General features: G+C 37.0%; 1 protein-coding gene across 6 annotated transcripts in view; it reads left to right on the top strand.

Annotated features, from left to right (window-relative positions):
- The window catches only part of RIPOR3 (RIPOR family member 3), an 856,049-nt gene that overhangs the window by 343,151 nt on the left and 497,685 nt on the right, over window positions 1-15,213 (top strand). For all 6 annotated transcript variants that reach the window (XM_044089954.1, XM_044089953.1, XM_044089949.1 and 3 more), the window contains 4 exons: window positions 1,295-1,348; window positions 4,638-4,790; window positions 7,458-7,521; window positions 14,282-14,325. In XM_044089954.1, coding sequence (XP_043945889.1) covers window positions 1,295-1,348; window positions 4,638-4,790; window positions 7,458-7,521; window positions 14,282-14,325 — 315 coding nt within the window. The remainder of the gene's footprint in view (window positions 1-1,294; window positions 1,349-4,637; window positions 4,791-7,457; window positions 7,522-14,281; window positions 14,326-15,213) is intronic.

Below are 15,213 nucleotides of genomic sequence, written 5' to 3'. Positions count from 1 at the left end.
CACATACCACATACTACAGATATGGGTTGGCAATGTTTCGAGCCATCATGGGGCTCTAGGGAACTGTATAAAGACATCCTGTCCACAGTGGGTCTTGGTATGTGAGGGGGAACAGGAAGGTTCTCTGCAAAGCCAAGTGGGGGAACCAGAAGGTTCTCTGCAAAGCCAAGTGGAAGTGTTTAAATGTTACAACAGATCATGGGTGAGAGAAGTTCAGCTGCATCACAGAAGAGTGCTGCCTTTGGTAAGGCAGATATGGCTTGCACGGATTGCTCTGTACATAAAGGTTCACTATGGCTTATTAATACAATAGGTTTGTGTTGTAACAAAGCAGTGGTTGAGCTGTCCTCTGTGGTGATAGCTAATGGAACAATAACTGTGAAGAAATGTCCCTGTAAGTCTGCCACCAAAAATGGCACAAAGTTTGTATCCAACTGTTGGGGAATTAAAATTACAAAAAGGTCTTTAGAGCAAATAGAAGTCTGAGAGCAATTCATCTAGGCTATTCACAAAACATAATCATTGTATTTCTTAAAAACAATCTATGGTTCATCAGGAATAATGGATCACAGGTAAGGGGAAAGTGGGATCCTTTCATCTTTTCTCCATTTTTTTGTGTTTTTTTTCTCCTTATGTTTTAAGCTGCATGCCTCAATGAAGGCAGTGTTCTCTCTCTCTTTTTTTTTTTTTTTTTTCCCGTCCTTGTACACTCAGGTGAATTTACCATCAGTCTGTAAAGGTAAATGCAAGTGTCTATTTTCCTGGGAATTGTATTAGCACAACAAACTAAGAGTTTTGTTTAACACAAGGCTGGCCCTACTTCTACTTCTAATGTAACATGGTAATGGTTGCATGCTTTGACGCTAGGAATAAGGAATGTTCCTAAACCAGTGCAATTAGCTGTTGTGAACACACAAGCCAGAGTGCGTATCACTGTGCTCGTGTGATGGTTCAAACCACATTAACAAAAGTATCCAAACACTGGTTGTATGCTCAACACCAGTTTGCTACTGGGGTGACTTTATTCCAGTCAACTACAATTATAAGAAGCTGTAGTGGCGAATGATTAGGCGGTACTTTACTGATTTGGAATTCTTTGATTTGTTTGCTGTAGTGGGAACAGGCAAGCTGTGCTGTTATACTGGTATGGGAACAGGCAAGCTGTGCTGTTATACTGGTATACGGAATGATTCTTGAACTGTTTTATGTGTGCCGCATTTTTTCAGACTGTGTTTTTAAGAATTTCCAGTGGTATCCTGATACTGGTTTTCAGATGATTCTTTTCCTGTTGCAGCAAACTCGATCTATAGAAAGGTACATACGCAAACTGGAGTTTCACATTAGCAAGGTAAGCAGCATAGTGTTGTAGAAGTATTCATTTTGTACACAAAGTGGTGCTTTTCCACAACATGATGGTACCTCTGTAGTGAGTCAGTTATTATAGTCTGTTGCACAAATATTCATGTGTATAATATTTCTCAGATTTGTGTTGGAAAAAAAAAACGAAAGGCTGTCAAAATTCTGCATTCTGTACAAACACTTTTCATCTGGTATGCATGGCCATGATTTTTTTCACCCTCAAAGTTGACTTGCTCTTCTTAGATTTGAAATGATTTTCTTCATAAATGTAGACCCATTTAATGATACACATATGTTTACATAACTAAACCTATACAAAGATTCCTTATCACTAACTGTATGGGGTTTACAGTCCAAAACTTTACTCTGGAAAAAGAAGAATGTGCTTCTATTTTTGACCCCCTGTTGTGATTTTTTTTAAAAGGCAGTTGCTATGATTTTAGAGGTATATATACAAGTCTAAGAATGTTTAGGTCTGCCAGACACTGAACATAATTCTTTAGCTACATGCAGCTAATTCGAAAGGGAGCACTAAAATGGGCTGTTCTGTTTCAGAGTGGGGGGAGGCACATTTCTGAGTCCTGATTTTATATTTTATATATATATATATATATATATAATAAATAGAACTTGATACCTGCTATAAACATCTTTGCTGACTCAGGTAATTAAGTTTAATAGTACATTGAACGATAACTTTTATTATAAAATACTTGTTTTGTGCAGCTTGGCAGGCAGAACCACTCAGTGCTTATTTATAATAGTTTTTCTAGAGCTCTCTCCAGACAGCTGGTTAATGCATTAAGAGGCATCCCTTATCCTGTCAGGTCTAACAAAAAATGCTTTATATAAAGTCCATGGCTCCAGCAAGGCAGCAGAAAAAAAATGGAAAAAAGTTTTCTGTTGTATACAATCCACATAATACACTTAAAAACATGCGAACACTTTTCTCGCATGATCAGCAAGTCTGATAGCCTATATAATTTTATGTTGATGTTAAAAATGAACAGCTCTTTGTTAAACCGAAGAATGGGAAATCATTTTACTGTTAATTGACATTTTTATAGTATGTGTCTTGACCTCCAGCTTGATGTCTGTGCTAGAGTTTAAAGGGCTTCTTGAATTAGAGGACCCCTCACATGGGGGAGGGGATTGCACACTTTTTCGTAAATCTCATAGCATGTGGAGTCTGCTGATTTTAGATTATCTTTTGATCAAGTAGTAATTGGTATCTGTATGTATGTCATAGCTACGTGCATCTGCTTGTCAGAATTTTGATGGATGTAGTTCTGCGGTGACTGTGGGTTTTGGAATGGTTTACATTGATGATCTACCCCTTCCCAACCCCACAAGACTATATTAAATTCCAAATAAATGCATGATTTATGCAACTGTTCCCTTTTTTGAAATACTGCCTATTCATAAGCTTATGATGCAATATTTTACAGTATGAGAGACTTTATGGCTGCAAGATGTTGAGCTAATATGTATATCTGAGTTGCGTCTGTTTCCTGTGGGTGCATCATTTACAAAGCTAAATGCTGGACAATGCAAAACTTGATTTGTACTAACATTTAGGATTTCTAATTTTATTTCTTTTTTATTTGTCTCCTCTTTCACTGGGGGGGTGAAAGCCAGCTGTAGAAGCCAGCTGTAGAGGGCAGTCATCCAGTCAGCCATCAGTGATTTTTCTGTATAATGTATACTTTCCCATCTCTATGGGAATTCAGTGTTGCAGTAAACTGGACTGCCTCTCTCTCCTCATGGGACTAGTGAACTGACATAAGCTGATAATTCTATGCTCTCACTTTAGTGCCTCTAAATTCCTGTCACAATATGAACTCCAATTGTACTGATACTAGTTTGAAATCTAAATACTATAACTGCATACTGCAATTTTGTGTGTGCCTGTGCCAGCTGATTTTTCCCTTTGACACGGACAGTTATTGGGGTGATCAAGAGGATATGAGCCATTGTATTGTAGCATGTACCATTTGTAATAGTGGCTGGAGTTGGGGACCTTTTGCATATGATAGCATCAGTCCTACATGGCTATGTAGGAGGGACATGTAGATGTAGTGGACTGCTATGTGGGGCAGGGATGGATATGTCAGCAAGTTAGAACGAGACGTTTAACTTTGTGATGACTGCCCAGCATACCTCTCAACTGTACAGACTGTCCAGATTTTAGCCTCATATTTTTGGTCCATTTTTCATAAAATTGTGTGTTTTTTTTTTCTGGCAGCTCTTTGCAAATCATTAAAGACTGAAGTTAAAAAAATAATGAGACAGATTTGAGTTTCAGACTTGTACCCTTCAGAAAATTTGTGATAATGCAATACCTAAGTTTGTAAAAGCAATATTTAAAAAAAAAAAAAAAAAAAAAGTCCCTATTTTTAGGCCTTTGTCCCACTTTTATTTATAGCTTTGTCCAAATTTCTTGCTCTAAAAGGTTGAGAGGTATGCTGCTCATATATATTAGCACTGAAAGTAAATAATGCCATGTAATTTAAAAAGAAAAAAAAATCAATACGAGATAGCAGTTACAGGACAGAATTCCAGTTTCAGATTCTGACCACACATTTCAGATCCATTCCCAAGTTTCATTTCATAAAAGCCACTGTACATGTATTTTTTTGTTCTCAAAACACAGTAGTTTCAAATGCATACAGAAATTAAAGAGCAATACTGATTCTGAAGACCTAATAGGTTGCCACCCAGTTTAATAGAACTATCCTGTTTTATTTTATTTTTATTACTTTCTTGATTAATGTGGATTTTGGTGAAATTAAGTGCATATTTCCACTGTACTCAAAAGTGCAATGTATCAGATTGATGGTCTGTAATACCACTGTCTGATCATGTACTAATGTAGCATGTTTTGTAGCTCCTAAGATTACCCCCCCCCCCCACACACACACACACACACAAAATTGCCACGGCAACTGCTCTGCAGGCTTTTGTTTTTAAGAGCAGTACATAAGTATTCAAGAACACAGAGTATCCTAACAGTAGTACATTAAATACTGAAGGGCAACGAGATACTTGTCGTAAGATTCAAACTCTGTTCATTATTGGTCTAATCATGAACTTGTCCCTTTTTTAAGTGCTGATGGATTAAAAAGTCTGAGACAGAAGTGTAAGATGTTGGGTAATTTCTGCAAAGAGTGGAGTAATTTCTGCCAAGACGTAACTAAGGAAGAATGCCCAAAGAGTGTAATTTTTGTTTCCATATAGTTTAGACTTTGTTTTAAACAAAAATGTTTGCTTTGTCTTAGGTTGAAGAGCTCTATGAATCATATTGTTTACACCGCAGACTACGAGATGGGGCCAGCAGTATGAAACAAGCCTTCTCCTCCTCTTCACGCTCCACAAAAGCATCTCGAGAAAGTCTTGTGGAACTTCACAGGAACTTTAAGGAATGTACAGAAGTATGTCCATTCGCATACAAATGGTTTTGTATTTCACATACAGAATTGCTACTGGGGATCTTCGTGGGTAAAGTAGAAGTCCCGCTATTTCATATCTAAGACACATAACTTGATTTTACTTTATTAACTTGAATTACAACATTTTAAACCTTTTTAGGATATCAGCGGTAAGGAATGCATGTATATTTCTGGCAGTTAGCTGGATCTTACTCGGTGCATTTTTTTAGAAACCGAAATGTATGCTTTATTTTAATGACACAGTATTTTGTTTCAGGCATTTTCCTTATTCGGACCCTGTTGTCTTTTTAACAGCCTGGTTTCATGGCTCTTCTGTACTTATCTTCCACATGTGATACAAGTGCAGCAGGCCTTTACTGTGTGTCCTGTTGTAATTGTCACAGTATCTGAACATATGACCTCCACCTGAAGTGGACATGGTCTCGGATGACGCTTCAGCCATAAGATTATTATGCTAACTGATGCTCACTTTCAGGATTTTTATCCTTTTCTTTGCTAAATGTTTTTTTTAAGAACATCACATCCAAAAAAATATCCAGCTTAGTTGGAAAGCCGGTGAATGCCACATGGTTTTCTAAAAGCACATAAGTATTCCTGTTGATAAGGGTATAGACTGTTTTGTCTGGTATGACTAATATTTCTAACAACATGAGCAATTCTTGTTTCTTGCTTATGGAGGTGATGTCGGAAAATATTTCTTCTTTTTATTTTGGAAAAGAAAAATTTTATGGCAAATAAAATTGCAGGTTGATAACAGTTTCAGCATGGGAAATTTGTGTTTTTTTTTTTTTTTTTTTAAATATAGTAATAATATTAATTATTTAATTTGTAGTTTTCATGAGTTGGTTTCCAATTGTGAAAGGATGGAGTTGATTGTTTAATAGTTTGTGTTTTTTGATTGGATGGTCTTTGTTTTAAATATTGTTTGGTTTTATTGGATGGTCTTTGTTTTAAATATTGTTTGGTTTTATTGCAGTTTATTCTGAAAGTTCTATTTTGGACGATAGCACTTCATGGACTAAAAGGTTCCCTTCCTTTAGTGGTGTCTTTATTTGGGTGATTTTGTGTTTTTAAAAGCTCATATGTGTTTTTCCATCCTTAAGACATTACTTGTATAAGGTTGTACCATTGCAAACATATTTGAAAGACTTTTTCTGTATATACTTTCCATGCAACACTGCTGCTGTTGTCATTTACATGATTACTCTGCTCCCATGGCAGTTATGGCAGCAGCTCCTTAGTAAAAACCATGTAGTTACTCATGACAAGCTTCACTTCAAAAGTGGGTGATTAGTGTGACTCCACATGGAAATTATGGCTCACAGTACCTATGTTTGATTTGCTGCCTGCACCTTTTTAAACTTAATTCCTTTCTTCACCAAGATGCCACTGTGTAAGTCTATCATTCAAAGACTCGTGCAGAACTGTTGAAGTTGCACCCCTTGACTATGACACAATAGTATGGTCAACTACAATGAAGAAAGGTCCATTTACTGTTGGATCCATTCTTGTAGTTGATGTTTTGTAGCATAAATTCTTCCTAAAGAGCCATCCACGTATTTCTGTATTTTTGGTAAACCATCCTTCTAGTAAGTACCCCAATATACCATTACTCCACTGTCCCTTAGTATCTATCATTCTTAGATTCTATCTGTCTCTCTCTCTATCTATCCTCAATATCTCCCTTCTGGCATGTGATATGTCCCAACTGTAACACTGAATGGATGTGATTTACTATGGTCAAGTTTGCAAGCTCAGCTATTTAGCCATGCAAGGCCTGTGTATGTAGGATCTGTGAGGTGTGGAGTCTTTGCATCTCACTACACCCAGATGTTCATTCTTTCATCCAAAACTTAGTATGAGCCTTGCAGTTTGACAAATACGTGGTACTGGCCAGATCATGACATGGCTACATACACATATGTAATATGCATAGATCATCTCAACTAGAACCTCTGATCTTCAGTAGTGAGTTTGTCAGCAGTGTGTTGTCCAAACAGTGAATGTTGTGACAGCTGGAGTGGGGCAGCAAGCTTTGACTACAGCCTTTTGTATTGCCTGATATGTTGGACTTTAAAATCACTGGTATGTGAGGATGTAGGCATCATTAGTGCACTGCATGAAAAATGCATGTTCACGTAAAGATGAATTTGCTTTCTTGATCTTTATGACTATTATGGCACACCATGTATTTTAGGGGTTGCGTAAATTAAGATAGTTTGCTGGGTTTCTAAATTGCTATTCTTCCTAGAATAAAGAAATTAAATGACCGAGTCTGTATATTCAATTGTCAGCCTGTGATCAAATATTACTAATGTAAGTTTATGGTACTATAATACTTACTATTGTACTTGCTGTTTTTTGGATTACTTCCTCAAATAATATGTTGTGTATCTGCATTTAATTATCTATTTCACTATACTTCTGTTTTCGTACTTTCCTGTGGCCAGAGCACTGACTGACCTGAAATGGGTCTGTTCTGGCTCAGTCTATTATCCTGGTAAATAAACTGAAAACAAACAGAGTAAGCATTGTTCTGAATAGTGTAATCTGAAAATATAAAAAAGTGAACAGCCACACAGGGTGCAGAAGAAAATGTTGGTTCCTTGAAACAGTCTCTGCAGATGTTAACTACATATTTGTTTTCAGGATATGTGCATACTTGAGGGAGCACTGGAGACGCACTTAGGGGAATTTTACATTAGGATGAAAGGTGAGCATGCCACCAACTTAAATCACAGCACTTATAGTTTGCTGAGTGGTCATTTTTCAATGTTCTTTTCAATTCTCATAACTAAATAAGTTTTGCTTATGATGAAAGATGCAGTTAGTTATTTCATGTTTTGTGCCCTCAAACCACTGACATCTTTAACTGTTTAACTGTTTCATTGTTGACTGTGATTAGACCACATACCAGATTTGACAGAATGCTGCTTTCATGTTCCCAGTTTAAAAGCAGCAAGACATATTTCTTCAGTAATGAAGAAAAATGTTGTAGGTATGCGCGGGAGTTTAATTTATTCAAGATGACTTGTGTATTTATTTTTCTTTTATAGCTGTATAATTTTCCTAGTTTACCATACTGTCTTTGCTGTAAGCCATTTCTAGTAAACTTAAAGGGAATCATCTGCTTGTAGCATTTCATATAGTCATGAAATGTGTGTTTTGAACATAGCAGATAGCCATTGTCTGTATCTGATGTCTTTTCAAGTTAGTATATGAAGCCATTCACACAGTACTACCATTTTATGGCACCTGGTGTCTGTCTCACAGCCACCATTTTATGAATCTTAGCTGTGTCCTAAATAACAGCTGTGTTCAGATTGGTTGCTTTTTGTTCATACTTTCAGGTTATGTTATCAAAAATGACAAATGTGATAAATTGTATATTATGCTGCCAGCTAGTTTGCACTGTTTCATATGTGAAGACCAGTGCTTTTGCACCTCTCATTTTTACTACATCTAACTTTCAAGTATTTGGTTTATTGTTTTCATTCACATCTAATTATTTTAGTTTCTTTTAATAGCATTCATAAAATTGACAGTGTCAGGGCCTTTGTACAAGATCCTTCTGCTTAAAGGACCATTACTGATATAAACTGAAAAAAAAAATTGTTGGCATGAAGTTCTATATAACCCAGATCTGCCAGCAGAATTTGTTTTGTTTTTTGGCTTTTCCTGGTTGGGGTCGCCACAGCGGAACTCCGGTCCGCTAATGATTAGCAGTTGGTTTTTATGGTGTCGGGATGCCCAATCTTCAACGAAGACACGCCCATTCAACGCATGTCTTTTGAATGCCCACTCGACCGCGGGGAGGACATGCAGACTCCACACAAAGCGCTCCCAATCCAAGCCAAGAATCGAAATGGGAGAACCTCTTGCTGTGAGGCAACAATGCAACCGCTGCACCACCGTGGCATACCTGCCAGCAGAATAAGCAGTAGTAATTTTTAATTTTTTATTAACCCACAATGCCTATATGCAGGCAGATATCTTGATTTTGCTTTCATAAAAAGCTACATTTGGAGCATAAAGTATTCTAGGGGCACAGCTGATAATATTTTGTCCCTCTGTTCTTTGCAGTCATGCGTTCCATTCACTTTAAATGAAAGTAGTGGAAAATGTTGAATCCTCCTTAGATGTGCCCTTGCAGTGATTTAGTACATATACGTTTCCTATATATGCATTTGTTACACAACCTGTTAAAAATCCTTAAATAAACAAATCAATAACCGAGAACACTTTTAAACTGAAATTTTAAGTTTGGCTGACTCCAAGAGAAGGGAAGGACCTAAAAGTATCAATTCCTGGTATGCAAAACTCTAGTGGTTACCCTGTGTATATTCAGGTTTCAAGTTTCTTTTTCTTAAGACTAAAAAATGCTGAATAGATTGAGGATCCTAGAAAGGAATGTAGCCATAAACAAACTGTTAACTCTTAGCCAAAATAGTTATGGGTGTGAAATGACCAAAAAGCTAAGGGTACATTGATATATGTATATTTGTTCAGATGTGATGGGCAAAATTATATAAAAGCAAGGAGACAAAAAATAGTAAAGTATCATGAAATTTCATTCATCCCTAATATGGTGTGCATTAGGGAAGCAATTAGGATTTCTATGCAGAAGTGAAAATGTTGGGTCATGAATTTTTAATATGTGCAGATGTGAGGTAAATACAGTGAGGCAGTATTGTGTTTAGGGGCGTAGCTGTCCTTATAAATAAGTAAAGGCTGTTGAGCTAAATTTTGCCTCCATGTGCCACTTTTGAATCCGTTTCCCCATATGCCCTAAAAGTGTGTGCTTCCTTTTTCTGGGCATTCTTCCACTGGAAATGCAATGGATGCTACGAATTTTGTTAACAGTATTGCTATATCTGTGTACACACTTAATGCAGTGGAATGTGTATGAAAAGAGGGCCATTTTTGTCTGAAATTAATTATCCAGCAAGCGTGTAATTGTAAGCTAGTACCATATGACCTACAAAGTTAAGCTGGCCATTTTTAAGCAGGGGCAATCACAGTAGATGAATGTATAGTTTCACTTCTTGGATACCATTTCTATCCATCTTTTTTAAACTAGAACATCAAAACACATGTTTGGGTATGTTTTTACTAAATATATAAGCTCAACACCTTAAGTAAGATGCAATAGCTTTTACATGTTTTGAAAGCTTAGTATAGAAACACATTACACTGAGATCTCTTATTTTTGTGTTTGTCTGTTTCTTTTCTCATCTTGTATAAATAGTTTTCTTCTGCTTCTGTTTTTTCTTATAAATTGAATAATTTCTGTAGAATTTATATTCTCATTTATTAATTAAACCAGGTAAGATTTACCTTTTCACTATGTATCCATCTAGTTTTCTCAAAATACCACTTAAATTTTTTTTCACACTTTTCCTTTCCCTGGTATACTTCACTACTCTACTCTAAACCCCATTTCCTTGCCTCCCTCCAAACTCACAACAACTACATTTCCCTCATCTAAACTTTCAGAAAGAGGCTAGGTATCTGAATAACTATCAAATAAAACCCTTTCTCCTATACAAAATAAAAATATTCCCACAAAAAACATCCATTTCATTGCACCACACAGTTCTGCCACTAACCTACAAACATACTTTACCAAACCCATCACAAACCAACATCTACTTTATCACTCTTTCAGGCTAAAAACCCTTACCCTTATGCGGAGACATCCACCCCAACCTCAGGCCCACAGTAACCAATGCATCCACGTAACCACACACCAGCAACTCCCACAAGTCCTTTTATATGGTCACTCTCTAAACCAGCAAAGCATTTGTAATAAAATTCCTGACTTTCATGCTTGGATTGTCCACAGTCAACTGACATATTGCCAAAACCTGGCTAAAACCATACATTAAGGACTCTGAATTTCTCCCTCTAGCCTTCACAACTACAAGATCAGATAGAGCCTGCAAAAAAGCCAACCCCTACAATATAGTTCCCTATACGAATTCTACTCCCAGTTTTGATAATGCTGAAATTTTCATTTCCTTCTGAATATTGAATGACTAAATCCTGATGACACCCTTGCTGGTGGAAATCCTAAAAATGAAACCATTATCTTAGGCAAAATAAATGTCAACTGGCTAGACCTCTGCTCCAACACTCCGTTGTCAAATATTAAGCTATTTAATTTTACTCAACTTATCACCTATGCGATCAGACCTAGTAGGAACAACAACAATGGGTCCATTTTAGAGTAGATCTTGGTCACTGACCCCAATAAAATATCTCCAGCCGGTACACTCCCACTTCCCAACCTTTATATACCGTACTGCCCCCTCCTTTCAAAAGTCACATCAGTACAACCAAATAAGGAGCCTGTCTAAATTAAACCCATTGATCTTCATAGATGCTCTTACTGGCACACATTAAAAACTCTCCCACCAGATGACGCAGTTGACTACTTCAACTCTACACTCCTACATATACTTAATACCCTTGCTCCCCTGCACCTTCCCATTTTTATAATTCCAGTAACCATACTACACCTATGTTCACTTTCAAACCCATTCCTACTGCCACAATAAAAAGACAACTTCTCAAGATCAACCCTTGCTCCAACACTCCTGAAAACATACCTACTCAATTCCTAAAAATAGCAGCTGAAGCTATAGCCTACCCTGTATCAATACTTCTAAATAGATCCAGCCAAACATCCTGTGTCCATAAAATCTGGAAAAAGGTATCTATTCTTCCTGCTATGTAAAGATGGCAACAAAACTGATATCTTTCAAACTTCAGACCAATAGCCATTCTCTCTCCCATCTCAAATATCTTGGAAAAATGTGTACATATTCAAATATTAGGATTTGGTTGTGAAGTATAAAGTTTCTCACTCAACATGGATTCAGGCCTGGCCATAGCACCACAACTTCCCTCATATGCTTTATGGACACAATGAATTGACCCCAAGTCACTAGTAAATCTCTCCTCCCTATTCCTGGACCTTTTAAAAGCATTTGACACCATCTCCCACCCTCTACTTCTAACCCAGCAGTCTAAGAACGGCCTTTTCCCCCTCAGCAGATAGACAATAAGCTGTTTAAATGGCAACATTCCCTCTCTCCGCATCTTAACACTTCTACTGGTGTCCCACAAGGCTCCATTCTACGGCTCTTTTTTTCTATTCTGCATTTTCATCAATAGCTTTCATTCGTCACAAGGTCAAGGATCACTTATTCAGTACTCCAAGATGACTCTACTATTATATGCTCTGCTGATTCCATATCTGACCTACAACATACTCAATTGGCCTTTACCTCACAGAGTCCTGGATATATAATAATCGCCTATCCCTTAACCCAAACAAAACCAAGCTCATGCTATTCTCCCCTAAGAAGTCAACCCCCATAAATGAAGCCCAATTCTCTATACTCTCTCAAAGTAACACTTTTTAACTGACGCTGCTCCCCACACAAAACTACTAGGAGTAATTATTGACAGACATGTAAAATTTGACTTGCATGTACAGCATTGCATCAGCAAAACTCACTAAAAGTTGGGCATCCTCTGTAGACATAAACAATTCCTTAGTCCCTCTGCAAAACAAGTCCTAGCTTCCACTTCCCTATTACCCTCTCTCCTCTATGGTGCTCCTCTACTCACTAATATCCAATCCTGTTTAAAAGCTGAATTTAAGACTTCTTATAACAAAATCACCAAATTCACTACCAATGCCAAACACTCTACCCATCACGGTGCCACTCTTCACTCTCTGAACTGGCCAGAACTACCTCAATGTCTCACCTACCTGCAACTAACTGCAGACAAAATAATCTTTAAGCCATCTTGACTGTGCTACTTTTAGCTTGATATTTAGTCTCTACCATCCCAGGAGGCCTCTCAGATCATAGAATCAGCACCTTTTGCTGGTACATAAAGCAAATCTGCTTCTATACTATTATTCGGTAGCCAAAAGTTGGAATACCCTCTCACAAACCATTAGAAGTGCTCAAAACCCTGCCACTTTTTTAACTTCGTACCCTTCTGGAATTGCATCTGTACTTTTGTCTCCACCTCTCAAAAACCCAACTGCCTCTGTGTAATATAAACACTGTTTAATATGTTCTCTGTATCAATGCCATGTGAAACTCTTGTTCACTGCTCCCATAAATATCCATGACATGTCAATCTATTTACCTTCACTGCTCTTCTCTTTTGTCAAATTGTTACCTCAACAGTTATTCAAATTATTGTTTAAATATGTTACTTTTTGTGTATATACTCTTATAATGTACTCATTTTTATGTGTACATCTCTATGTTCATGTTATTTGAGCTTTTTTCCCCGGGCCTCCACTGAAAATGGGCTCCTATCTGCCCAGTGGATTACCATGGCAAACGAATGCAAATCAGTTTTTTTGAATCTTGTCATTTATTTTATCTTTGCCAGTGCTATTTGGGCAGTGCTACAGTGCCCAAACGCGCAATGGTGATAATTGATTCAGAGACATGATACAGTGAGGTTTCCCACTATCTCTTTATCAGATCATTATCCTGTCTGTGAATCTAACACTTTGCTGTTAGACCTAGTCTTGCTAGTGTTCCCCTAATACCCCATGCAAACTAGTTGCACAGTCACCTCCAAACATTCAAGTTCATACAACCACATACTAGCACCCATCCAAACTCACACAGAAACACCAACAGTTGTGGTCATTCCCATATACATGTGGCATTGCAGTGCTTAACCTGATGTAGTGCTAACACCCCCATTCCTGCTGTAAAAGTGAATGGGTGTACACCATCAAAATTCTACACTTTTCACTTAATTGCCTAAATACTAAATCTCTCTGTTGTGCTCTTCAGATGCTGGTTAAGTTTCTGGGAAAAGTGCAAAGCTAGTTTTTATTAGCTATGCCTCGGCACAGGTGCATTTGCCTGCAGCCTTCACCAGTAAGGCTGCTGTAGCACTGCATACCCATGCCTTTGTACCACTGAAGCAATACAGTGGAGTCTGAATCACTCAGGCAAAGGGCAAATGTACTATGGAAACCTGTGTAGGACTGGTTAGCACAATGCATTATGCCTTTCTGAATCCCAGGGTTATCATGGATATCAAACTACATTAATTTCATAATATCTGTTCAGCTTTAAAATGTAATACAGATTTGATAAGTAGATCCTAGGGTTAAATCCAATATTCCACTACCTGTGATGGATATGCTAACTTAAGTAGATCCATTGCCTCCTCTCCAGGCTGCTGCTGCCATGAGTTAAGCTGCTTAAAAAGTTTTCAGTCGTAAGAGGTGGAGCAGAGCTAATTTTATTTTCATACATGTCCCATGTGATTTGCTGAATGAGGCTCTACATAATTCCATACTTTTAAAAGTCTGACCTTGTTCATGATGCTTTTTCTATGTTACATTTGCTTAAATGACCTGCTGAGTTTCTTGACTTTGTGCACAAGCAACTAATATTCATCTTACTTTGTTTTTTCAGGGCTTGTTGGCTTTGCTCGTTTATGCCCTGGGGACCAGTATGAGGTATGGTTTGTCAGTATGCCATAAAGTCCAGTATATATACTAGATCAGCAAAATCAGCATGCACTAATAGATGTGCTGATAATCTAAAACCAGAATGCTAACAACTTTATATTCTCTGTCTTGTGAACGAGGGTTTATAAGATATTCAGTCAGTATCTAATCTTTGCATATCAGCAAGTTCATGGAATGAAAATGGAAACGCTTTCTTCAGTCATTTAGCAAATATGACATTTGTGTTAATGCTGGTGTTTGAAATGTGACCTAAAACTGACACATTGATCCGTTTAGTTCAGCAATAGGTTAAGATATTAATGCCTGCTGAAAAAGTGGAGACTCTTGACTGCTGATTCTATTTCATGACTAGCCATATTTGTGATGGTGAATCAGTGTGATGGGGCTATTTGTTTTATTTATAGAAGGCTTTCTTGAGCATAGTTTCATTTACTATGTGTTTGCTGTATTTATCGTTACAAGTTTCTGTTATTATTTATTGGTTATAAGTTTTGATTTATATTAAATAGGTTTTCTTTCTAATTGATTCATTTACTGTTTTTCATTGTTCTGTTTGCTTTGTTGTAGTAGGCTTTCATATCTGCATTTACTGTCTTTGCTACATGTATGGCTAAGTTTCATTTCATTTTAGGCTTTTATTGTTGCAGTTTTGCTTACTGCAAGTTTTCATGTCCTTGTGTATTTTGCCTAATATATGTATTTTGTTTACTTTTTTCATACAAATTTTCATGATTTTTATGTTTAACTACAAGTTGTTGCTGTATTTATTTTAGTGGTTTTATTTTAGTTACTCTAGGTAAATAGTGCACTATGTTTTGATTTGCTTCATTATAGTAAGAGTTCATGTTTGTTTGTTTTTTTTTTTTTTGTTTGTTT

This window comes from Protopterus annectens, chromosome 12.part0 (assembly GCF_019279795.1).
Source record: "Protopterus annectens isolate FY-2018-M chromosome 12.part0, PAN1.0, whole genome shotgun sequence".
Classification (NCBI taxonomy): Eukaryota; Metazoa; Chordata; order Ceratodontiformes; family Protopteridae; genus Protopterus; species Protopterus annectens.
The sequence above is the reverse complement of the archived record's forward strand: the minus strand, read 5'-3'. Positions and strand labels throughout refer to the sequence as shown.